We start from the raw sequence: 27,119 nt of genomic DNA, 5'->3' as shown, positions 1-27,119 counted from the left end.
TAAACAGTCAACAGAGAAAAATTACACACAGAACTTAGAAATATTAGCTTGTTTTACATTCATAGCAATATCCATATATCCACTTCTTCAACACCTCTAATTCCTCTCATTATGCTAATTTTGTTAATTTACAACCAGCCAAATGTACATTCTCATTTTAAAAGGAGAGAAACATGAAATAGAACACTATTTGAATCCCACTGGTGAAGAGAGTATTAGGCAGATTCCCTTATTGCCCAAGACTAGACCCGTACAAACCTGAAATGGGCAGTAAGCTCCATGTGGGAACGCAGTGTCTGGTGGCAGGCCACACACTTAACTTGAAATGGAACATCTTTGCACAGAGAAATCAAAAGTTTCTTTGCAAAAGATGGAAATGATATTGGATATGGTATTCCCTTGCCATCTGTAAGACAAAATAAACCGTAACTTGCAAAGACTAGAGAGTGACCCAATGTTTCCTCTCTTTGGCCTTCCTCAACATCAGTTGGACTAAGTAGAAGATGGTTATTTATGTAATAAAAATCTAAAGAAAGTCATTTCCTAGCCTTAAGCACAGAGTAAGCTGAAAAACTCTCAAACTCCCAGATACCATAGATATATAAAAACATTATTCTGAATGAAAGTTTTCTTCCCAAGTTTCTCTTCATTCTTCAAAATAAGTAAGCCTTCTTCTTAGGTACAGATAAATCCTGGGAATCTTTTTTGAAAAAAATAAAATAAAATCTTTCACTTCTGGTTTTTACACTAAAGTGAGAAATAAGCAAAAATTAAAAATTATCTCAGAAGTATGGTAAATCAGCAAAAATTAAAGCAGTTTAATAATTTTCAGAGAAGAGAGTGTGAACATACCACCCAGTTTAAAACGCTGATGGAAATGATTTTTCCCAGACATATGCTTCAAACACTCATCCTTACTGCTAAAAAGAAGGAAGCAATTTGGACACGCAAAACACTGAATAATCTGAGGAAGAAGGTTGTTTTTATGTCCATCATCTGCAGCTTCCTAAAAAAACAGAGCAAACCTGCATTATAGACAACTAAAACCAACCAGTATTCAACATCTTATGGTCAACTTTCAAAGTATTTATTATTTGGAATATTCTCTATCACTTTTTCATACAAAAAATGGAGCTTTTTAAAATCATAAATCAGGTCCTACATGCAAAATTTTTAATTTTTCCTTGAAAACAAATTATAACCATCTTTCTGTGACAATAAATGTACAAGTATATTTGCTTTTTATATATTTTCCTTTTTTACATACACATGCTATATTATATAAATGCATGTTTTCATATCACCTGTTTTTAATGTTTTGCTATGTTCACTTTTCTATGCAATGTAACTTATGTTTACAAATATGTATTTATCCATAAATTGATCCATGCTTAATAATTTACATATATATAAACAAACATACAAGAGGAATTCCCATTGTTGTATCAAATATTTTCAACTTACAGACTTTTCTACCTCTTTGTTTTCCAATTCTACAATACCTAATGGAAATCCCTAAAAATCAGCTGGTATAGCTTTAATTCATTCTTCTTAATGGTTGCCAACTACTCCATGTTATGGATCTTCACTGATTTAGTCAAGTATTCATTCTGAGGCCCTTTTTTTTGCCACTATAAAGAACAATGTTGTAAACATCCTTGAATATATATCCTTATTTATAGGTGCTTTTCTCTCATTATCAGAAGTGGTCCTATTGGGTTAAAGGGTGTATTAGTTGAATATTAAAAGACACTGTATGTTTGTTTTTCAAAATGACTCTACTTTAACTGCGTTTCCTGTCTACTAGTGAAGGTAAGCATTTATTCATACAATTCTGTGGAGATTGCTCATTCACATTCTTTAGCTTCATATTTCAAAACTTTTGTTTCCTCTCCTTCTGATTAACTTTATTACTGAAGCTTTTTGTCTCATCCTCTATTTTGTAAATATTTTCAAATATCTATTTATTAATTTTGTATATGCTCACTTTAAAATTTTTATATAGTGAAACAGGTATGTCTTTTCTAGCATCTAAGTTTCCAAACCTGGTAAGAGCCTCCTTTATCCAAAAACTGGAAATATTTTCAAGTGTATGTGTGTGTGTGTGGGTGTGTGTGTGTGTATGTGTATGTATGTGCTTGTGTATAAATATAATTTCACTTCTTGTTAATGGTCTTTAGAGTAATAACCTTAAAAGTTGTATTGTGTCTTTTTAAATGCACTATCTTAAATTTACATCAAGGATATCAAAATAGTTTGTGCAGTCTTATGCAATGCAACAAAAGAAGAGCAAATTTGTATTTATATTGAGCACACGTCAAGTACCATATTAGTATTCAAAATGTGCTTTTTCATTTAATCCTTACAGTAACCCCATGAATTACTATTTTCATCATTTACAAATATGAAAACTGAAAATTAGATAAGTCAACAAAATTACCAGTTCCCCCAACCAAGGTATAATCTTAGAAGAGACAAAGCTACCATTCAAATACAGCTTTATATCTTTGGTCATAAATCCTATGCTCTTTCCAGTATTCCCCATCCTGTTTCAATTTGGTGGATACCACATAAAAGATCACACTGTGAGGACGTGGCTGGTATGGCTCAGTGGATTGACCACTGGCCTGAGAACCAAAGGGTCACCAGTTCAGTTCCCAGGCAGGCACATGGGTTGCGGGCCAGGTCAGGCCCCCAGTAGGGGATGCACAAGAGGCAACCACACATTGATGTTTCTCTCCCTCTCTTTCTCCCTCCCTTCCCCTCTGTCTAAAATAAATAAATAAAATCTTAAAAAAAAAAAAAATCACACCATGAAGACATTCTGCATTTCATTAGAAGTTTCTAAATTATAAGAGCACTAAAGGCATTTGTTAGGCACCCATTTATACAAACATGTCATAATAAAGAACAACTAAACTAAGAAAATAGGTAATTTGTAGTTCAATTGTGAGTTATAAATGTCTCTAATATAATGCTTGTTTAAATGGTATGTTCAACAGAACAAAAATGGAATTCTACATAAAATTTTATTGGAATATACCTATTGCATAAGTATAGCATATTTATAAATACTGTCTACAAACTAGAGGAAGGAATGGGAAACAGAATGTCTGATTAACGTACTCAATTTTTTTTACCATTGTATTTTTGGTCACATTAAAATAAAATACACCATGAGAGAGAGAGAGAGAGAGAGAGAGAGAGAGAGAGAGTGTGTGTGTGTACTGGAACTGCATACATTGCTGGTGGGAAAATAAAATGGTATAGTGTACTGTATAACAAGTTGGCAGTTCTTCAAAAAATTAAACATAATTACCATATGACCCAATAACTTAACTCGTCTGAGAAGTGAACACATATGTCCACACAAAGACTTGTATGCTTGTGTTCATCAACTAGATGAACTGATGAACAAAATGTGGCATATATCCATACAATGGATCATTATCTGGCAATAAAAAGGAATGAAGTACTGATATATGCTACAACATGGATGAGCCTTAAAAATACATTAAGTGAGAGCATCCTGTCACAAAAAGGCCATATATTCTACGATTCCATTTATATGAAATGTCCAGAAAAGGAAAAACATAAAGACAGAAAGTAGTGTACTGGTTTCCTAGGGCTGGGAAAAATAGACTATCAAGGGGGAAAATAACCTTTGATTATAAAATGGCCCTAGGAACAGAATGAGAGAGTGGTAGTACCGACTGGCCCACAAGTGACCTTGAGGCACACTGAAGCTTACAGTATGTCCACCACCACCACCACCACCACCACCACCACCACCAAAAAGGGAAAAAAACAGGAAGTTATCTAGTGATATATCCACTGGATGACTTTAATGTCAAAAAAACAATAGACACTTGCTACTGAAAGTGTGGCCCAGCAGCACTGGCATCACCTAGAAGCCTGTTAGAAATCCTGAATCTAAGGCCCTACCTCAGATCTACCAAGTCAGAATTTGCATTTTAACAAGTGATTCGTGTATACACTAAAGTTTGATTCTTGAATGATTATGTGCACATTAAAGTTTGAGAAGTACTAGTCTAGATGGAAGAAACTGGAGATAAAAGGAAAAGGGAAGTAAAATAAACAATGGAAATTGTGACAATTTCCCTTTCACTGAAGAATGCCATCTTTACAAAATAGAATTCATCAGTATACAATCTTCTAGTGACCTCTTCTGGCTGATTCAAGACAAGCCATTACAAGCTAATGCATACTAGTTTTCTTTAATGTCCCTTTGACACATTCCAAAGAATAAGAAGCATTTACTGCAAGCTATGTCTAGTATCAAATATGGTAAACACTTGTTACCGAGTTCTGTATTCCATGGATTTTCATATACCAGAAATCAACTCATGTTCTTTGAGATGTTATAACACTTAATGAAAGTTATATAACACTGCCTTTTAAATACTAGATATACTTCTTAATAGTAGCATTAATAAAAGAACTGTTATTCACTACATGGCTCCAACATTTTAACAGGCAGGGAAAAGCAGTGGACGTAAGAATATGGTTCTCGTTCTAATCATGTCACTAATTCACAAAGCATCTTAAACAAGGTAAGTTAGCTCACAAAGCAAGTCCATAAAAGGAAGAGTTCTATGATAATCTGTAGGACTGCTGGTTTTCAGCTATCAAATTTACCTGTCCACAATAATTTAATGTTCCAATTCATTTTACTCTTCACAGACAATCACAAGTTTGATTCTACGTGTATCACTGGTGATTGCAATCTTAAGAGTAGCAAGAAAAAAAATACTTACTCTTAACTTAGGACATCCTCTTACCTTAGAAAAAAGGTGTTCCCTATATTGTTGTTGAGTAACAAAATTTTTATAACATACTACACAAGCAAATGAATTGATGAAAGGTCCATGTAGTGTAATTGTTGGGTCACATGGAGAGTGATCGAACCTACTTGGCAAAAGAGAGGTAACATTAGAAAAGCCCACATTCTAGGGGCAGAACTATTTAGCCTCATTTGTTAAGCTAAACAAACACACATACACACTCATAACTTTACACTTTTCTACTGACCTATTAAATAATGTTCCTCATATTCAGGAAATACGAAGTGATTTCCATAAGCCAAGCAATCCCTTCGGACAGTGACGAAGAGTTAGCTTAAGATTTCATAAACATGCTCAAGATCCAATAAAATAGATTTAGGAATGTCTTGCCAAACTGGTAAACTTCCAGTCTGAAAACTATAAAGCCATCATCTTTTCTTCTTGACTAATTTACCATAAAGCTCACAAATAATTTAAAATGAACCACCGGAGACCATGAAAACTCAGGAAGAAAAGACATTTGCTATGATCTCGGCTGTGTCAATAGAAGGATCACTTTTCTTGAGGAGGCAAAGGCACCAACAAGGTTGTCTTTCTCCTAGGCAGACCACAACTGTCAAATGTGAATAGGCAGTAATTCTGCTAATTTAACTTTCTTCTTTGGCAAGCTGTCAGGACTTAATTACTTTTATGGACACCCAATCTCATGAAGTTTCACCAAAGGGCGACAGAGACTCTACTCTTAAGTAAAATGTTTATCAAGGAAAATAAAGGTGCCATCTTGGTTAAGAGTAAAACTTAAACAATCCTTACATGAGAAGTTCAGTATTGTATCAGTAACATGTTTTTTAAAAATAATGTATATATTTAAACAAACTATTTTCAATGAAATGTGTAATTGAAAATTAAAACAAAATAAATCAAACCACACCACTAGAATAATAAGCTCATGTCAAGATTTCTGGCACATCTGTTTCGTAATCCTTTCAATGTTCATTTTAACCATGTAAAAAAACTGTGTCATTTTAAATGACCTCAAAGACTTTTTAAAGTAGTTAAGATACAGTATACTACCTACTTATTTGTAGAATGCTGAAGCTGCCTCTAGAAACCTCTCTTGATAAAGTAAGGCATAAATAGGATGAGACATCTGGAAAACATAATGACTTAGAGCTCCTCTCAATTCCCATCTTTGAACTAGTCAGTATCAGAAAGAGATTGTGAAGGTAAGAATGTTTAATGACTTTAATGCTGTCTTTCTTGAGATTTACTTTCTCATGCTATACTATTCAAAAATCCAGTAAATTAATAAGATGGGTTTCATAAATAGAATATTTATTATTAATTTTGCTACATTTGGTTTGCCTTTATCATTTATTTTACAATGCTGTATTAGCTTTCTTTAGGCTAAATATCTGTAAGTGCTTTATGTCTCTAGAAATTTGAATTTATGGGGTGGATTTCTCAAAAACTGATCCAATTGCACAGCAATGAAAAAAGCCTGTTCTGAATTTTATGAGAAATTTAGGAATAAATACATATTTAAAGGCTACATGCCTTTAAAGACAAAATATCATTAGAAGAATCTGACTTCACCAAGCCCTCCAGGAAACCTGAAAAATGTAATTGTAAATAATTATATCAAGACAGCACAAAACAATTTGAATTTGGAATATAAAACTATAATTACGACAGAGGCACATGATGCTTTCATTTTATGAAATCACCCTGTAACTCACTTGATCTTCAGTATCCACTATTCTGAATATCATGCTTACCTTTTCAAATGTCCTAAGAGAAGGTGCCCATTATCAAACTCCTTGTTACAGTGCATTATGGGACATGAAATTGGTTTCCCAGACACCCGCATTTGGCCTCCTCTTCGGAATGAACTTTTTGTTCCAGAATTAATTGTGCCTGTTTTGAGTCCTGCGTCATTGGAATATAAAATCTTAAGTTCCTATTTCAGATATTTGTCCTTTGGACTGGTAATCAAAATTATGATAAAACAATGAAAATCATGATATGGCATTAACCAGGTGTATCATAATTAAATGTTTATAAGCTTTCTTATAAAAAATATAATAACCTAAAAGTAGAAAGATATTTGGGACAAGGAAAGCAGTTAACATCTTCAAATAGCCTCTTGAGGAAAAAAATTTGTTTCCTTAAACATCCGAGAAATATAAAAAAATCAAATGCATTAAAAAATCTGTTGCTCTACAGAAAACTTACCTCCCTTTCTTTTCATTTATAAAAGTATACAAAGATTTTTTCTTCTAATTCTTGTTTTCTCTTAAACTATCTTAAATACCTTATAGTAGTTATATAATAGAGGATGTGGGTTCTATGAAAATTATGTTCAATAATGTAACTGAGAGGGTGGGAGAACAAGGAGTCTCCAACCTGGACTTGAAGCAATGTGGGTGTCAGCAATAACCTATTTATAGAACACAAAGCAAAGATTTACTTGCCATTTCTCTTCTCTTTATCCTATTTTGTCCCTTCCCTTTTTCTCCTTTCAAAAGGAGTTAGAAAATATTGAGTTGGCCAAAAAGTCTTTTTCCCATAAACTAAAAGACACATTTTTCATTTTCACCAGTAACTTTATTGATTTGGGTATTTTGAGTATGTCAGCTATCTCCTGCTATTGGCTTCTTGTAGGTGGAGGCCAAGGGTGCCACTAAACATCTTTCAATGCAAAAGAGAGCCTCACAGCAAAAAATTATTTGGCGAAAATGTCAATAGTACCAAGAAACTTCACAAACCATTTCTGACACATTCGATCAGTCACAGCACCTTCTTCATACACTGCACAACTCTTTGTGTTTCAGTTATGTTTTTACCTTCCTTGAAATAAAAAAAGGATAATATGATGAAAATGTTACATATCTTCAATATTAAAATGGCTGCGCAAAAATTCACCAATTTTGGTAAGTTTTTTTTTTAATGCAGACTGACTGATATGATAGTTGTTCCAATACAATCTAACAAAATTGTTCTGAATGAAGTCAGAGACAACCAAGCACTTATTAGAGCCATCTTACAGAAAAATCTAAACGAACTTTCTGGCCAACCCAATAGTCTGCCCATCATTACCTTGTCTTAATGAATTAGCTCTTACTCTGGTCCATTCTTCTTCCCTTTTCTTTCTTTATAATTTTGGTCTTACAGTCACACAAGTCTTGTATACTAATACCGTTTGCCAAATGTCGTTCTCATGGAACTCTCAATACATGGTATACAATGGAAAATTTAGAACTATGTTGTATAAATAAAGAATTGTAAAGCTGCCAGGATGATACTAATATAAAGATCGTTTGTTGTCTCTTTTATTGTTTCTTGCGGATTGTTTAAATTAAATGCCTAAAATACTTCCCTTTTGTTAAAATATTTTATTTATTTTTAGACAGAAGGTTAAGGGAGGTAGAAAGAGAGGGAGAGAAACATGAACGTGTGTGCTTCTTGCGTGCTCCTTACTGGGGACCTGGCCTGCAACTCAGGCACGTGCTCTGACAGGGAATAAAACCAGTGACACCAGTTCGCAGGCCAGAGCTCAGTCCACTGAGCCACACCAGCCTAGGCAAAATGCCTTAAATATTTCATACAACAGAAAACTGGATATTTATCTTTATGACAGTTTCTTCAAAGCCCCTAAGCATTTAACCAGAGTAGAATATTATTTTTTTAACATCACTAGTTTTAAGATCCCCAAATGGTTATATATGCTTAAGGTTTCAACTGTCTTTCAGCTGTTCTAGTCCTTCTGGGGGAAATGCCACATTTAAAAGTTGCCAAAATGCTTATAAATGTGTTCAGCCAACAAACAACGAACAGCACAACATTAATCATACTTTAATCTTAAAGAGGCATTAAATGACAATACAATTTTTAAATGCAGTAAGAATTAGGGCAATTTTTATTTATTGTCCATCTACATTCCAGATGTCACCCGTTATGAGCTTTATTTAGCCCTGGCTGGTATGGCTCAGTGGGCTGAGTGCCGGCCTGAGAACCAAAGGTTCACTGGTTTGATTCTCAGTCAGGGCACATGACTGGGTTGGGGCCCAGGTCCTCAGTCAAGGGCACATGAGAGGCAACCACACATTGATGTTTCTCTCCCTCTCTTTCTCCCTCCCTTACCCTCTGTATAAAAATAAATAAATAAAATCTTTTTTTTTTAAAAAAGACCTTTATTGAGCCAAAGAGAAGCTCTGACTTACAGAGAAAACAATCAATTGAAAAGAAAATAAACTATACCCATGGAAAGGTGAAGTACAGATTTTAAACAGCTCTTTTCCTTAATAGCATAGAGAGCACAGTTTTTAAGTTATTAAGTATTCAAATGTATGCAAACTGACCTAACTGTAAAGGTCTAAGAAGATACTGAGAGATTTCTAAAATTAGAATAATTATAAATAAGGTACTTAAATTACTTTCTAATTAAAAAAATGGATTATAATAGCTGAATACTTTGAAATAGATTGAATGAGTCCCTTAATGATACTGAGAATCTCACTTTTTAAAATTAAAGAGTACAATGGCTCATCTCTGTTTTCCCCAGCTATGTACTTCTGCAAAGATCCCATCACTCTAAAGCCCATTTATGAAAAATAAATACCTGTACCAAATACAGCCCAATGCTGAAACAGCTGTCCTAGCAATCGATCCCAGAATTCGGTTTTACAGAGTTGCAGGGACCGAGCAAAAAGATGAAACAATCACATAAAAAAAGGATAACTAAAGACCTTAACTCCAGGCTCAAGCCTATCAGCCACTAATGAACCTGGTGTGACCTAAAGATATAAAAATGCCAAGTCTTGCCAAGAATTATAAAGACGGCTAAATGACTGATTATGCCCACCTGGCCTGTTCAGGTAAATACACAAACAAATGTTCATGAATTCAATTTACAATGAATTAAAATATTCCGACAATGTGGAAGCCACGGGTTAGGCCGAAAGGGGCATATTACCCACCCAATACCATTCTAGACAGGACATGAAAGTGTTAGATTCATATGAGATAAACAATTTTTAGAAGAGATCTTACAGGTGATAAAAGCTTGTAGTTACAGCCCATTTTCCTATGAAAATCATCTAGGAATCTTCTCAAAACTACAAATGCCCTAATTATCTCTGGAGGTGAAGCCCAGGAATGTATTTAAAAGTTCCCAGGTAATTCTCAAGCAGCTAAGGTGACTCACAGAGCTAGTCACTAACAACTACTGAGAAATGAATGCATGGATATCAAGAAGGATTTTTTTATTATAAACTATAGCCTTAAAAGAACATTCGAACAGGCAAAACCACTTACCATATAATTTCTAAGTCTCTTTTCCTAACATAGGCATGGAATGGAAACAATTCTTTTACATAGCTGAATGAAGAACTTGGAACAGAAGTTCTAGGCTTGTTTTCTGTGTTCACATGCATTTGCATGTTTATACAGACCCCTTTGGTATAATATTCAACTAATATTTATTGAGTATATCTATGCTGAGCATTCTTTTTAGGCACTGACACTAAATAGGATTAATAAGCATTGGTCTCCATCCCCACAGAGCATATACTGTGGTGGAAGAGACAGACATGTAAACATATCAATCCAACATAACAGTAAAATCTTTATTAGAAATGAATAAAGCAATGTAGGATCAAAGAAGGCTGAGCAACCAGACTTATGTATAATAAACCTAGCAACCTGTAGTGTTGAGTACTATCTGTGGGGTAACCCCAAAGGAAAGAAAGAAAAAAGAGGAAAACGTATCTCAAAGGGAGATGGATGAGGTAGAAACCTTCCAGGCAAAAACAGATTAGGTGATAAAAGGAAAAACAGTTTCAGGGAATGGCCAAGTGTCAAAATATCTACAAATTATTGCAATTATTTTACAAGTGGTAGTTTGACTCTATTTTTAAAAAGCCCTCTGAAAACTTCAAAAAAGATATCCATATTCAAAGCTGAGAACTGCATGAGTAGATATTTCTAATGACTTTTTGCAGTTAAACCTCCTGCTGAATTAAATCCACAGCTAAGGTTTCTGTGGCTATCCCAAGCCTTTAAGGGCTTAGTGGGTCTTCAACAAGACAGACTAGAAAAGTTGCCATAGTGGGATAGTTCTACTGGCTCTTAAGAAGTCCACCAAATTATCTAGCAGGGGAAAATGTTTCAGTGAAACTCTACCAAGAATCTCAGATCTGCAAAGTAAAGAGGCTACCCAATGCTTTTAAGATAAGCCTCCCTTACTCACAGAATATCTACATAGGCTACCCTGACAAGTAAATGGTAATCCTTTAGATAGCAGCTTAAATTTCATTTCCTCAGAGGACCCTTTCCTGACCTCATATGACCTGTTATACATCCTCCAACAGACATATGTAATATTTCATGTAATAACTAAAATCATAAGTGAATAAATTGGCAACATCTAATGAGCTATAACACTTACACTCAAATTATACTTTTGCCAAAGTAGGACAATAATTAGTAGAGTAGGCCATTATTAAGAACCACTAAAATTAAATTTCAATACTTTATATATTCATTAGCAACCAAATAAAACAAACATAATGTCATAAAGCTTTAGAGAAGCTAGGTAACCTTAGCATTCCACTCTGATCTCTAAAGAATACCTGGCATTTTTAGCCACTGGTCCACGCACAGTCTTGCAGCTTCTGTATCAGAATGTCCTCGAATAAATTCCAATTCTTGTAACCCATGAGCATGTTGAAAATCAATTTTTTCCTAAAGACATTAAGGGAAAAAACACAATTAACTATGATTACTAACCTGGTTTCCTTGAGAAAAAGATTTTGAGATATCAGTGATTATAAATAAGAATGATTACCTTTATCTCTGGAATTCCATCTAAGTCCCAAAGAGATAGTCAAAACAAAGGTTCATGCTCTAATATGCTGATCCAATTTTATCCATATCTGCACACAGTTCACTACAACCTACATCTCTAACAATAAGGCACTCTCTAAGTAAATTATGGTAAGTACATTTCACTAAAGTCAGTAGAAACACTAACCAAACTTTTTCAATGAAGTAGGAAAGTACTTTTGATATCAAGCAGGCCACCAAGTAGTATTAAAAAAATGAGGCCAAATACAAAGATTATTTCAAGCTATATGTAACTATGTCTGCAGAGAGGGAAAAAGGTTGAAAATAAATCTATTAAGTTCAATGGTTATCTCTAGGAATAAAGATATCAATGAGTAGTTTCATTTTTAAACTTTTATATTTTTTTCCCAATTTTCCATATATAGGATAGGGCAAAAGTAGGTCTACAGTTGTTTGTATGGAAAATGATACAATAATTAATAAATAACAATAAGAGAATATACTGTTTCATGTACTCATAACTGCAAACCTACCTTTGCCTTGCCCTGTATAGTCTGAAGTCACAGAAGCATATTAAATAGTTGTTCAGTGAATAATATTACTTTGAGCAGACACTTACTAGTACTTACTATGTGTCAATATAAAGCATTTATTGATGCTTAAACCAAGGGTTAGCAAATTTCCCCATAAAGGGCCAGATGGCAAATATTTTAGGCTGTGTTGCCTATACAGTCTCTATTGCAACTACTCAACTCTGCCACTGCAATATGAAAGCAGCCATTGACAATATGTGAACAAATGGGCATAGCTACATTCCAATAAAACTTCGTTTACAAAAACAGGCAGCAGGCCAGTGCCAATCACTAAATTAGATGCTTTAGACTGCTAAAGTCTCAAATCTTTCTAGTTATAGATCTATAAATCTATATGCACATTCTCTACTCATGTTGTACCTAACAATTAACATTTATTAACCACTTACTATGTGACAGGAACTGTTGTAAAAGGATTTTAGATTTAATTCTCACAGTAACTCTGTGCAATAGGGACTACTGTTGTTCCCATTTTAAAATGGGAAACAAGTACAGGAAGGTCAAATAAATTGCCCATGGATAAAGAGCAATGCCAGGATTTAAACTCTCGCAATCTGATTCTAGGATCCACGCACTTAAAACAGTACACCACACTGTGTCTCAAAAAGCCTATGTTCTTAAAAAGAAATGAAATTCACAAACATTAGATTTGCAAGACATGAGTCAGAATAATGAATGGCCTAGTTAGCTATATAACAGGATCTTCTGAAAGTAGAAAGATAGGAAGATTCAAAATTTTAATCTGAAAGTTTCACAACATTGTTCAAAGTATATGGAAAATGAATTCTCAAAAATGTTAATGTGCATTATATACATTAAAAAAAATTCTCTGTAATCAACTTAAGTATAGAAACACTGGTTTTAAAATAAAGTTTAAAAGGTTCATTTAGTGTAGGACTTCCAAAACCTTAAAGTACTAATGTGCCTATGATTTTCCATCTGGAGAGTATGCAGTATCCCAACTTCATAAATCACCTATTACTTATTTTTTTTAAGTATATCCTACAGGATCAGTGTTCTGAATAACATGCTATGGGAAACAAAGTTAGTTTAACCAAATATAAAGTTTTTCTTATTTGTAAGAATAAACCATTTATAAATGTTCCTTACAAAAATCTATCACAATAGAAACTCTTAAATTAAATTACCATATTGAGATTAAATATTACTACATGTCAGCTATAGCCTACTTATTTCAAGCAATTGCCAATGATTTAAGAAAAAACATGTTTCATGTTTTTAAAAAATGTTTTCTGGCATTTCTCACAATAGAACTTTACCTCTATGGCCAAACATAGTCAATGCTAAAAAAATAAAAATAAAAAAATTTGCTGGCTGAAACTGTCTCCAAATAAGCTACCTTTTTTCTGTATCACAAAGCTCCTTCCACAAACTTGAGGGTTACCTTATCGCATGTCATCTTACTCCAGAAATATCAATAAGCAAAGCTGGTAGCTGGTTAACTAGTCAGCACAGCACAATATCTCTGAAAGTGATTTAACCAGCAAAGATTTCAATGATTATCTTTTTTATACTTTAAAACCACTCCATCATAAAAGATGGAAAATCTACTTTAATAGTGAGATACCCACCATTCACAAAGGCCTAGAATAGTTTAAAGACACTTTCTGCTAATATCTATTTTTAGTCAGAGTTATCCAATACTACAATTCTTCTAAATAAGTTATTTTTATTTCAGTTTCATTATCTTCCTTTCTGGGTAGTTTTTGTTTTCTGTCAAATAGTTTTTAAAAACAACTTATCCATAAAGAGAACCAAATAGGAACAACAGAAAAAGTCATAAATGGTTAGCAAACAATGAGCTAAAACACCTGTGTGAGTTTCTCTCCTAGAAAAGATATATTTATTCTTGACAATTGGTTAAACAAGAATTTCAAAAAACTCTTCAATTCCAAGGTAAAGTCTTTAATTCAACAAATGAACATTTATGTAGATAGAGGCTAAAACTACCTTTGAGAAAAACCTTAGTTGTCTGAGTGACTGTAAGATTATGAACTCATCAGGAAAGTTTTATTATTTGTGTCCATTACCAGTGCCTGGGAAAAGAAGCTAGCATCACTCAGGAATCTGCAGAAAAGGAGGGCAGCTTCCAAACCACTCCTGTCTCCAAAAGATTTTCCCTACGACGCATAAACAACACATTTAACTTAACTTTAGGAGAGAATCTTCCTTAAAAATGAATAGTGTTTCTGCCAGGAAAAAAAACAAAATGTTTTTAAAATATCTTTATGTCTTGAGCATTTTAAACATACAACCAGAATACCATGCTCTAATTTAATTGGTACTGCATGATAAAGTTAAATTCCCCAAACAAACCTAATTCTAAAGATTAATTTATTCTATATTAAATTAGGTGATACTAAAACAGGGTACAGAAATATGTATATATTCACTTCTAATAACCAATACAAAATCAAGGAATCAAAAACAGATGTTAAAATTATAAAGTCATAGTGCTTATCTCAACCTGGGAAATCATCTTCAACTCTGTTCCTTTAGAGATTGAAGCCCAAAGTCTATCAAAGCAAAGTGATCTGCTAAAATCTAAACGGCTGCGGAAAGAGCCATGATCTCAATTTCCATTTTTAAAATCCTACTATGAAACTTTCTTTTACCCAACTCATTTACATTCTACTCCTAATAGACATACCGAGGGAGTTATTTATTTCATTTGGGACTTTCCAAAGCAAGTCAAGGAAAAAATCTGTATCACATGCGTTTCTAAACTAGTATTCATTTTCCACATAGCCCTTCTATAACTGATTCAAGTTTCTTCCTTTCAGTAATCGATTTAATCTGAAAGGCCAAGGTGAAGTTTCAGAAAGTGATCTGCCTCTATTTGGTAGAAAATAACCTTGCCACAGTTTATATTTTCAAACCCAACAAACAATTTTCACTCTTGCAATAAAGTAATCATAAACCCTTTAATTGCTCATTTGCTTTGAGTAATCCGGTGATTTTTAATTCCCAAAAATAAAGTTCACTCAAGTAATTCTATTTTTCCTGTATACATATATGATCAGAATCCAACAAACTAAAAACAGAAATGTAAAAAGCTATTATGAATTACTACTAAATTGATGCACTATCTAGAGTCCTTGCTGAACATGGATTCAATTATACATTTTTTTTATTACATATTTCTCCTCACAATTTTATTATAAACAATTCTATAATTTGGTAAGACAACAATTAGTATGGCTACATACCCTAAATGCTCTATTCTTCTCTTCTTTCTGCTGTTTCTCAACTTCAACATGGCGGGCGAGACGAGCCAGAGTTAAAGCAACTTTATCCTTCTGATGATCAATATGGTCTTTATGCTTAACATTACCCTGTAAGTGAAAAAACAATTTTCATTCCTTTTAACAAAAAAAATTAGCTTTGGGAGAACATATATCCATTTAACAAAGAGTTACTGCATTAAAGAACTACTTACTTTTACCATTATCAAATTTCTAAGAAACTGACTTGTATATTTTATATCATATGTGGTGTTTTGTAGATCAACAAATCATTCACCAGCACCACTGTTTTCAAAGTTAGATAAACTAGCTGCTAGGACATTTATCATCTTTATTTACTTTATAATCATCAGGAAATTGAAAAGTTTGGCATTGCTTTGCACTGAGTCTACACAGTAATGCCATTAAGCCATTAATCCACAGTCTAAAAGTACAAACACCCTTAGCTTTGTTTTTCCAGCAATGGCAGGAAAGTGTTTACTGAAGAGAAACTACTGATTTTTAAAAAACAGATCTAAATTTCAGTTCCCAGTCCAACATCAAAGTGGCTTAGACATTGCCACTCCATCCTAACAATGAGCAAAAAGCTAAACAAACTGGTAAGTCCACACCTCTTCTTAGATTCATCAAAGTCATGTCACAGTATAAACTGCTGCCCCCAAAATGAGAGAGACAGGGGGGCACATACAAAGAATTAAAACTTAGTGGAAATGCGTAAGTAGAAACAGCAGCAGGAAGCAATACTGAGTAGGAAAAATTGAACCGTAACTGATGAATTGCTTGTCAGTGTAGACAAGTCTAAGAGTTAAAAATTCCAGGGGGACCCAGTGTCTGCATCAATTTATACTCCCAACAACAATGTACCAGGGTTCCCTTTTCTCCACATCTTTAACACTTATTCTTTTCTTTTTGATAATAGCCATTCTAACAGATGCGAGGTGGTATCTTACTGTAGTTTTGATTTTCACTTCCCTGATAATTATAGTGATGTGGAACATCTCTCTGTGTGCCTGGGGCCATTTGTAAGCCTTCTTTGTAAAAATATTTATATCCTCTGTCCCTCTTTAATCAAATTGTCTTTTTGCTATTAAGTTCTTTATATATTTTGGGTATTAACCTGTTATTGAATATATAATTTGCAAATATTTTTTTCCCATTCAGATTGCCTTTTCATTTTAATGGTTTCCTTTACTGTGCAGTTTTTTAGTTTGATATAATCCCACTTGTTTATTTTTGCTTTTGTTGCCTTTGCTTTTGGACTTCCAATGTCAAGACTGATGTCAAAGGGTTTACTGCCTGTTTCATTCTAGTTTTATAGTGTCAGGTCTTACATTCAAGCCTTTAATCCATTTTGAGTTAATTTTTGTGTATGGTCTAAGACAGTGGTCTAGTTTCATTCTTTTACATGTGGTTGTCACCACCACTTATTGAAGAGGCTGTCTTTTGTCAAAAATTAATTGACCACATATGTGTGGGTTTACAAGTATTTCTAGGCTATTTGGTTTTATTGATCAATCAGTTTTTACGCCAAACCATACTGTTTTATTACAGTTTTGTGATACAGTCTGAAATCAGAAAAGTGTGCGATCTCCAACAACTTCATTCTTTCTCGATTGCTTTGGCTATTCAAGGTATTTTTTGTGGTTCAATACAAATTTTAGAATTATTTGTTCTAGTTCTGTGAAAAAAGCTGTTTGAATTTCGATAGGAATTGCACTAAATCTGTAACTGCACTAGGTAGCAGGGACGTTTGAACAATACTGATTCTTCCTATCTATGAGCATGAAATTATCTGTCCATTTATGTGTCCTTCTTCAATTTCTACCACCAATGTCTTAATAGTTTTCAGTGTACATGTCTTTCATCTACTTGATTAAATTTATGACTAGGTATTTTATTCCTTATGGTGCAATTATAAATGAGATTTTCTTCATTTCTTTTTCTGATAGTTCATTATTAGCATATAAAACTTCTGTATATTGACTTTTTATCCAGTGACTTAATAAATTCATTTATTAGTCCTAACAGGTTTTTTTGTTGAAATCTTTCAGGTTTTCTATATTCAGATGTTCCTTGGCTTATGATTGGGTTATGTCCAAATAAACTCATCTTAGGTTGATAATATTGTAAGTAAAAAATGCATTTAAGACACCTAACCTATGAGACATTGTAGCTTATTAGCCTAGTCAGTTACTGCTGAATGCAAATCACTTTCATACCATTCTAAAGTCAAAAAATTACATCACATCATCTTAAATCAAACACTGTGTATATAGTATTTTGTCATCTGCAAACAGTGAGTTTTACTTCTTCCTTTCCAATATCCAATTAGATGCCTTTTCCCCCCTGGTCTAATTGCCCTGGTTAGGACTTCTAAAAGTCCTATGCTGATTAAAAGTGGCAAGAGTGGACATCTCTGTCTTTGTTCCTAATCTTAGAGGAAAATCTTTCAACTTTTCAATGTTGATTATGTCACCTAGAGATTTATCATGTATGGCCTTTATTATATTGAAGTACATTCCCTCTATATCTACTTTCTTCTGGGTTCTTTTTTTTCTTACCATAAATGGATGCTGAATTTTGTCAAAGGCTTTTCTGTTTCCATTGTGATGACCATGATTTTTATCCTTGATTTAGTTAATGTGATTATCATGTGCACTGATTTGCAAATATTGAGCCATCCTTGCATCCCTGGGATAAATCCCACTTGATCATGGTGTATAATCCTTTCAATCTATAATGGAATTTGGTTTGGTAATATTTCGGTGAGAATTTCTGCATCCAAATTTCCTCAAATATTAAATACAAACATTTTTTACTTTACTTTTCACTCATCTACTCACCCCAAAAAAGAGCCTCTAAAGTCACTTCTTACTGCTCTAACTAGCTAAACCAGTTTTCTGGAAATATCCACCAAGATCAAGTCAAAAGAAATGAGAATATAAGTAGCAATTCTGCTTTTGTAAAGCAATCTCTAGAAACTCAGTACTGAAAAGTAGGACTTTGCAGGAGAAATTATCATTTACAAAGCTTTTAGCAGCGTATCATTTTGCAGTTTTATGCTAGACAAATTATTTATATTTTAAAATCATTACTAATCTCTAAAAACAACTTAAGTTCTTAAGTAACAAAAATGATCAAAGTAAGCATTGTCTACAATATTACTTTTTTAATGAAAATAAGAGTAGTCCCTGAACCACTCTGTGAAATACAGTAATTGTGCTCCATGTACCACACAGGGTGATATAATCCATGAGAAAGCGCTCTGTAAAAATAGTTATTATCCAGAGAAGTGATGACAACAACCCAGTTCCCTGACTAACCAAGGCACTTTTTGGTACTAAAAAAGCCAGTAATAAAAAAAGATGAAATCTGTAGGTGGAAGGGGGGGGTGAAGAAAAGGGAGAGGGAATGTATATAGAAAAATCCATGGCAGAGAGTTATTTACTGTTGTTCTCTCTCTCTGAATGTGATCTGGCACTGATTAGAGAGGAGCACCAACTGGAGGATTATTCCCTCCTACCTCTTTATCTTCTATGTAAGGGTTCCAAGGTTCAAAGAAGCTCAAAGGAGCAACCGACTGCAAAAGTGGCATGAATTAACTTTGCAAATCATATTGTAACGGGGCATAGCCAGGACCTTCCCCCTCCCCCACCGGGGGAGTATTTGTGATGGGGTCCGGAGATTGGGGTGTCCGAGAAAAATATATTCTCCCCACCCCAAGGCAGGCTGCCATGGGGGATCGGAGCCTGGAGCAGGGCCACTGAGTCATTTTGCTTGTCAGTAACAGGATAACTTCGTTCCTCATATGCAAAGAGGGTTATTTTGCATATCACCAAGGCTAATCAGGAAGGTTTAAAAGACTTAATACAGAATATAACTGGGAGAGGAAGAGAGACAGGGGCCTGCGGGAAAGACAATGGGACACAGGCTCTGGGGAACAGTGTGAAGACCATGCAGGAAGAAAGAGGGGAGAAAGGACTCTTGCTGGTGGGCCATGAGAAGGTGCCACATGGTTATGGATTAAGAGCTGGAGACTGGCAATGAAGTGGATGGTGCTGAGAACCACAAGAGGTCTGCCTAGCCGAGTCCCGGACTTCTGTTCTTTTTCTCTGAAGGACGGTACCCCTGACAGGCCTGACTGGCCCAACTGGGCAAAGCAGGGAAGGCAGGACTGTGTGTGTTGGTGGATGTTTTAAAGGGATTTTGAGATTCAAGAGTGACATTTAGCCATTAATCAAACCTGTGTTAACTTTTTGAATAGTTCCTTTCCTTTTCACCAAACTCTGCCATTCAGAGCCATAATTCCAAGGGGGGCAGACGAAGGACCTACAACCAAGGGACCCCGGGGAAGGGGGTGTTGTTTCGGTAATAGCATCTGGGCAACCTTCCCCATGGGTCCGTTTGTTCAGTAACAGTATCACCCACCTGACTAGTGCACTTGGTTTGAACAGAATTCCTAAAACTGCAATACTTCACACACAGTCAAGTTTCAAAGTCTGATTATTGCCCCTCCTAAAGTGTTGGTCCTTAGGTCTGAAGTTTACACCTCCAGAAGTGCTCTTTACCAGAAACTTCTTCTACCCAACTTATAACTCAAACCACATCCCAAATAACATTTTGGAAAGCAACAATTTTTCTCAAGAATTTTATATTCAAATACGGTTAGCGCAGAAGAAATAAACACAGCAAAGCAGTACAATATTTATTTACCATCTCCAACAGCAAAGCTTTGGAACCAAGAAAAAACCCTTTTGTACAAAGCAATCTCCTTCCCACCCCCAACTGGTTATTGTTTACAAATACAAAGTACACAGAACAACTGCTTTATATGAGCAAATTTAAAAACATACATACAGATATATCCCATTCTGTAAAGTAATTTAGTTAAGAAGGCTACAGTACCATCAACCTGTTACATAAGATTCTTCCTGTATTGTCTTTTGAGTAAACTGCCAATATCTCTATGTATAAAAATTCCCTTCTAGAAAGAATGACTTTGATTATCCTTCAGTATAGGACAAAAATAAATAAATAAATGTAACCTTGGAACTTCAAGGAATTTAAAAACATCTCTGAATATAAAGCAAAACAAAGCGAAGTCACAACTCTTTAACCCTGAATGCCGCTGCTCTATCTCTGGCACAAGAAATAAAAGGATGAATTATGCAGAGAAAAGGAGAAAGTGACAACAGCAGCAAGGAAAAGAAACTGAAACCAAAGAAAAAACAAACAGGGAGTTGGCAAAATGTGCTTTGGGTGCTGCTGGAGATACCACTAGCACAAAGTTAACAGGTCCTTCTTCAATACAATACCTCCAAAATCTAATGAAGCAGCATTTTTAGAAGTATCTTTATTTTCCCCAAGTCGACCCACAATTCATCGGTAAGCCAACAGGGAAATCACCCACATTTAGCTACACTGAGGACCCACTGCCAACAGACGGTCCTGAACTCTGCAACCATATACCCCATAAGGGGATGTCACACTCCACTTCAGTGACCTTATCCTGTTCATCTTCAAAGTTATTCTCTACCAGTGCCTCAGTTCTATTTCAATACTAGAGCTGTCCCTGGGGCTAGAGGTGCACTGATTGAGAGCTCCCCTTTGGCTAAGTTCAGGGGAGAAAATAATTGCTCTGATGTCTATAGTGAACTGGGGTGCAAACAAACCTCTAGACAGACTATTTCTATAGCCTTACAGGTAAAGGCTACACAAACAGTACACTTTGAATAGGTAGGAACCAATGTTTTCATATTGTATCTTTCTTCAGCTTAATCTCCTCCAATTATGGTCTCATAAAGGCTGTCCTTTACAATTCTGAGACCAGAAACACAATGCTGCCCACGTCCCTGCACACAGATTCCTTCACCAAATGCCTGGCTCCTAGTTCTTCACTAGTCCAACTAACTCTTATCTGATCATGTTCCAAATCTCAGCTCAATCAAGAATTTCACAAGAAAACCTCCCTTGACTCCTTGACATAGACCTCTCTTTTGTCCCAACTTTATCACAGGCATTCCTCTAAACAGGATAATTACTTGTACTGGTATTTCTTTCTCTTAAGATAACATACCATCTCTTAACTCCCAGTATCCCGAGAACTTCCTCAGTACCTGCCTGCACATGGCAAGTATTGAAGAAAACGTTTGATAAGTAAAAAGATTGTTTCCAGCATTGACACAAAATGACAAAATACCACCCATCAAAAATTGTACACACATACCTACATATCCTAGCTCTTCATTCTACATTCTCTCTTTTTTTGTTTATTATAAACATTCCTTAGCTTGCACTAGAGAAAAGAGACTATTTTACTTTAAATGTTTTTCAATGACATAGTCCATTGCTGGGCCTGCAATACAGTTTAATGGTTCAGCCTTAAAAAAGTACTGTAAACAAGGGGATCATGATCTGATTAAACAAATTATTACATGCTATTAAATACATCTTAAAATGTATCTGTATTTATATCCAATACCATCCCACAGTTACAAGAAATCTATGAATATGGATAAAAATAGCACAACTACTAAAGGAAGAAAATCAGTATTGGGCTCTCAAGTTTTCAAAGTACTTCTGGGCATTGCCTCATTTGAGAGTAGGAAAGCAGAGGCTCAGAAAATAAGTGACTTGCTAATACTCAGAGCAAGGTGTTTGGAATTCAAATACCATGTGCTCTGCATCATTCTGCCTTCTTTCCATTAAACCAATATCCTCAAGTTACAGGTAAAAAAAATTTTCAAGTGTGTATCTCAAACAAAACACATATAACAAACAAAAAAGGTAGAAGGAAAAAAAAAAAACAACCCAAACAGTAAGAACCATGACTATAACAGTGAGGGCTGAAAACAAATGGGATGCAAATAAGCAACATATGAAAGAGCAGCCAGTGACTATGCAGCAAGACTATTAGTCCAGCACAATAAAACCTCAATGGTAGAACTAAGATGTTAGGGTTTTTGATCCAACAAGTGAAATAACCAGGCATTAGTTAATATAAGACATCGAGTACTAAAGAATAAGAGTATAAGCATAATCACAACACTTAGTATATGTCAAAGATTAGTATACCTCATGGAAGACAAAGATTAGTATATGGCAAATGAGCTTATCAGAGGTAAGATTTGAGTGGGACCTTATAAAACACATGGAGGCAGCCTAGTACAATGTTGATTTGAGACTATGAAGGAACAGAAACTATATTAAAAGCTCAGTTCCACCACTTGAGCAAGTTGCTTATTAGTAAATTTCACTTCCTTATCTGCAAAATAAGAGTGAATTTCTGCCTCAAGAACGTCTTGCAATTAGCACAGGTCCTAGGAAAAATAAGCTCTATAAATGAAGGTTCTCTCCTCTGCTTCCTTTGCCAGGCAGGAAGATGACATTAGACCTAAGGCTATCAAGGAGCTTCCAAGATCTGTCAAAATATATTTTTGCCAAAAGTTAAAGAAATCAGGTGCTGTTACAAGCTATTAAACAAAGACCAACATGAATGCAACTCTGTGCTAAGATTCTAAATGTGACTAATTGCAAATTAACTATCAATATATTCTACCCAAAACAGAAAAAAATGGGGTGCTCACCTAACAGCAAGAAGCTTAATGTAAATAAGTGTTAAACAAAAAACTGAAAATTTGAAACTGATGACTCAAAAAATATCTTTTCCCCCATCATTTACATCACTGTTGCTTCACTGATTAAAAGCGGTATAAAGAGACCACATAACTGGTAGTTATTCTAGCATATTATTACATTACAGTTCAAGGTAGTCTGAAACACAGCCATCATAGATAAAAATGGGAGTTAACGAGGTCTAATTGTAGCCCTTAAAATTGAACGCTGTGATAGAACCCCTCTTATGCGTTATGGGAAAAAACCAGAAAGCATATGATAGCTCCTGGGGAAAAAGTAACATATGAAAATTAGTCTTATAAAGGGACAACAGAACTCATAATAACACTTTAAGTATTTAAGGTGAAAGGAGAATTTTAAAAATTATCACCAGATATAAAACATTTACTTTCATCTTCTACCAAGGAATATACTCAGGAATATTTGAAAACTCAATATAACTTGAGAGAGTTCCAAAGTCCTAAAAGTACAGACAACCTGAGAACTCTTGTTAAATTCTTAGCAAGGCATCAAAATCTAATAGACCATTCGAAATAGAGTTATTCAACAAAACAAGCCCTTTATTAAAACCTAGAGAAAACTTGGCTAACTTTAAGATACAGTGTATCTCATAGCTGTACTATAAATTCACGGTGAAGAGCCTGAAATCTTTACACACAGAAGAGATGCAATTGACCATAAACTATATGTAATAATACATTTGTGTGAAGAATAAGTAGAAACAAAAATATACTACCATTAAACAAGAAAGCATTAAAAACTGATGAAAGTTCAATAGTTAGGAAATAGGTTAAGACTGGGCTGGCTCCTTTTTTTTTCCCCTTAGGACATTATAAGAGAAAACTAGAGTATCTCCTACAATAATGCTGAAGGCATTGTATTTAAATATACAAACACAAAGCCACATCAAAATCTTGGCTAGTTTATACTGGTAGAATGGAAAATTTAATTTACATCCAAAGAGATTAAAGGAAGATCAGACATCTTCTAGAAAGAGGTGTTATATAAAGAGGAAGAACAATACAAAGAATGAACCAATATGCTAACACCAAAAAGGACAGAGTTGAACTGTGATTACTACCAGATATATCCAACTGGAAGCAAACATAATTTCCAGTAGTAAGATACCTAAATGGTACCAAACACTACTATTAAAAAGTTCTCATTATATAAAGTCAAGTAAATGAAAAGACAGTTATACAAAAATATCATCCCACTAATCTGTAAGAGAAAAAAGATTTAATAAAACAATATTCTCATCATTCACTCAGGAAGGGAAATTCCATAAAAGGGTATTTTAATGGCTTACAAAACTTGTTCTATCTGAAAAAATAACTAAAACTTTGCATTCAATGTCACGATCATCATCAGTTTACTGATAACTTCCACCTGTATATCCTCTTAAGTAAAAAATGAAGAACTGGTTGGTTTGTATAGCCACTAATGAAAAACTATGTTAAATGGATCTGGCCTACTGAATGACATCCATAAGGTGCATACAGTTATGACAACTAATTGGACTAACCTCTAACATTATGTAAAAAATGATAAACTTCAAAAGATGAGGGAAACGAAACAGTGCAAGTCACACACAAAATATGCCTCAGATTTTTTTTAAAAAAGTTTTCAGTTATTGCAATCTTTCAAAGTCTTTCTACAAAGATCTAATCCATAATTTCTAATTGTCATTAGAATCCCAGTCAATTAATTGTATCCTCAAGAATACTAATGTAGCATTTAACTCTGTGACAAATTTTAGAGCCAAGAAGGGATTCTAGATTGTGTCTATTCGAATCTCCTTGTTCATAGTAACTGAGAGGTTATCCTGGATGTACTGGGACCTTAAAGACATTATTAAACAGGTCACTCTGGCATCATTCAGTAAATTATCAGTACAGTACTAATGTAATATACTTAAATAGTGTCCAAGTAACCTGAAAGAGGTTATGCTTTCCTCAAATGTCCTTTTGAGGGCTAAGTAAATAATGGAATTATACTGATAAAAAAGCTGTCACACAATTTTTATAAGTTTAAGTGCAGTTACAATGATAATGAAGCTGTTACACAGTCTTAAAAAAATAGAAAGATAAAGTGTCAGCAAATTTACTGCTTTTTCCTAATGTCCTTGTTTCTTCTTACCAACTAAGCACATCCACTTATCAAATATAAGTTATGCTACCATGACCGAATATGAGACAAATGACTCAGTCAGAAGCCTACAATCTACAGATAGGAAAAAAAGCTGCCTCAATGCCCCAAAATTTGAGCCAATCACTATTATTACTAAAATGTACTACTGTGAAGTTATTTAAATAAAGAAGGGACGTACTCTACAACCTTCTGAAATGGATTAACAGTGCTATAAAGAAAACAAACATTCAGAAGGAGTACATTTAGATAGTGCAATTAATTGTACAAATGAATAAACTACAATATTAAAAATCACTGTACAAAATTCACACATCACCAGCCACATATGCAAGACATCAAAATGTTAACTTTTAAACAAGTGTGAAATTTAAAAAGGCACTTCATATAATTAATGGAAACAGTATTTCTCTGTACACAGTAACAAGAAATCAAATTGTCTCCACATACGTTTTGTCAAGAAGTAACATTTTGAACAAAAAGGATCATTAGACACATCCCTTTTGAGAATACCAAATCATTAAACTTGAGATTATCCCAAGGCCTCCTAGAAAACTTATAAATAAACGTAAGAGTTTGACCTATTGGAGAATTTTTGTCACAGGCTCAGCACATGGCAGGCAAATATGAAAACTTATTATCTGACTAATTACGAGTTCCATACGCTATTGGGGTTGTCTCCCTAGACAAAGTCTTCATTTTTAGTTTTATAACACCATTATAATTCAAGTATGCCAGAGAAAAATTTTTAAACAATAAAAAACAAACAGGTTAAGGATAACGTTTCTTCTGTTGTCAAAAGATTAATCTATAGCTAAAAGCAGTCCGAACTCTACAGCATTTGTCCCTATCCCCACTCAATTGTCAAATCCCTTCAGAAGTTAGCTACTTGATCACTGATTCAATAATTTTCCAATACCTCTTTACTTTTAGGAAAATTCGCTGGAGATCCTTGGACATATCAATTAGAAAGTGATAAAGCAATGTTTTCAGCTTTGTTACGGAGCAATAATTCACAAGAGGAAGAGAATACCAATGCTGTTTTAGAAATATTTAAGAAAGGAGGAGCTACAAAACAAGGTAAATATAGGTAACACTATTGAACTGTACACTTAAAAATGGTTACAATGGTAAATTTTATGTTTTCTTTTTTTACCCACAATAAGAAATATAAAAATTACAAAGGATAAGCATAGTAAGCAGAAGTGCCAAAGCGGTTTCAGAGAATCCTATCTTGAAGCATCATTTATTTTGGTTTGGTTTCTGGAAAATAAGAGTACCTCGAAGACCATCAAGTCTGTGACCCAGTATTTAACTTAGGGAAGGGAGAAAAATAGAAAAGCAGGAGCAGTCTGAAGTAGCCTCAGCTAATTTGGAACACCTATGTATAGCCATATAGAACAGTTTCAAGGTCTCTCTCTCCAGTGACTAGTCCTTTCACAGAAGAAACTATAGTCCCATGTCAATGGCACATGAGACTATTCGACTGGTGTAGAACATATCATGAACTATAAAAACCTTTGTATGATTTCTTAGGCCCTTGTTTCTTTACAGGAAGTTAATCAACGCTTTTCTAGAGTTCAGTTTGAAAGACAGTTCCCAGAGGACTGGCATGGACCTAAAAAAGTAGATGACTGTGTGGAAATACAGAAAAAATAAAGGTAAATGTTAACTGTAGGTATGACTTGACCTACTTTGCAAGATGATCTCCATCAAGACTGTAGTTTAGGCTTAATCTACAAATAGGACCAATACAAAATCCTCAAAGTATCTTAACAAAATAACTTATTCCAAGTAGCAATATTTGCCTCTTCAACCTCTATAGC

The 27,119-nt window shown here is 34.4% G+C and overlaps 1 protein-coding gene across 4 annotated transcripts in view; it reads right to left on the bottom strand.

Moving 5' to 3' along the window:
• Nucleotides 1-27,119, bottom strand: part of ZNF451 (zinc finger protein 451) — a 77,480-nt gene that overhangs the window by 36,906 nt on the left and 13,455 nt on the right. For all 4 annotated transcript variants that reach the window (XR_008528769.1, XM_054569530.1, XM_054569531.1 and 1 more), the window contains exons 4-9: nucleotides 15,475-15,600; nucleotides 11,438-11,549; nucleotides 6,584-6,734; nucleotides 4,803-4,929; nucleotides 853-1,006; nucleotides 259-406 (exon numbers count right to left, since the gene is read on the bottom strand). Coding sequence is in view for 3 of the 4 variants with exons in the window: in XM_054569530.1 (XP_054425505.1) it covers nucleotides 259-406; nucleotides 853-1,006; nucleotides 4,803-4,929; nucleotides 6,584-6,734; nucleotides 11,438-11,549; nucleotides 15,475-15,600 (818 nt within the window). In the remaining variant the exon portion in view is untranslated. The remainder of the gene's footprint in view (nucleotides 1-258; nucleotides 407-852; nucleotides 1,007-4,802; nucleotides 4,930-6,583; nucleotides 6,735-11,437; nucleotides 11,550-15,474; nucleotides 15,601-27,119) is intronic.

This window comes from Pteronotus mesoamericanus, unplaced genomic scaffold (assembly GCF_021234165.1).
Source record: "Pteronotus mesoamericanus isolate MK-2021 breed Mesoamerican mustached bat unplaced genomic scaffold, CSHL_Meso_final contig_20, whole genome shotgun sequence".
NCBI classification, from domain to species: domain Eukaryota; kingdom Metazoa; phylum Chordata; class Mammalia; order Chiroptera; family Mormoopidae; genus Pteronotus; species Pteronotus mesoamericanus.
This window is presented reverse-complemented; position numbering and strand designations above follow the sequence as displayed.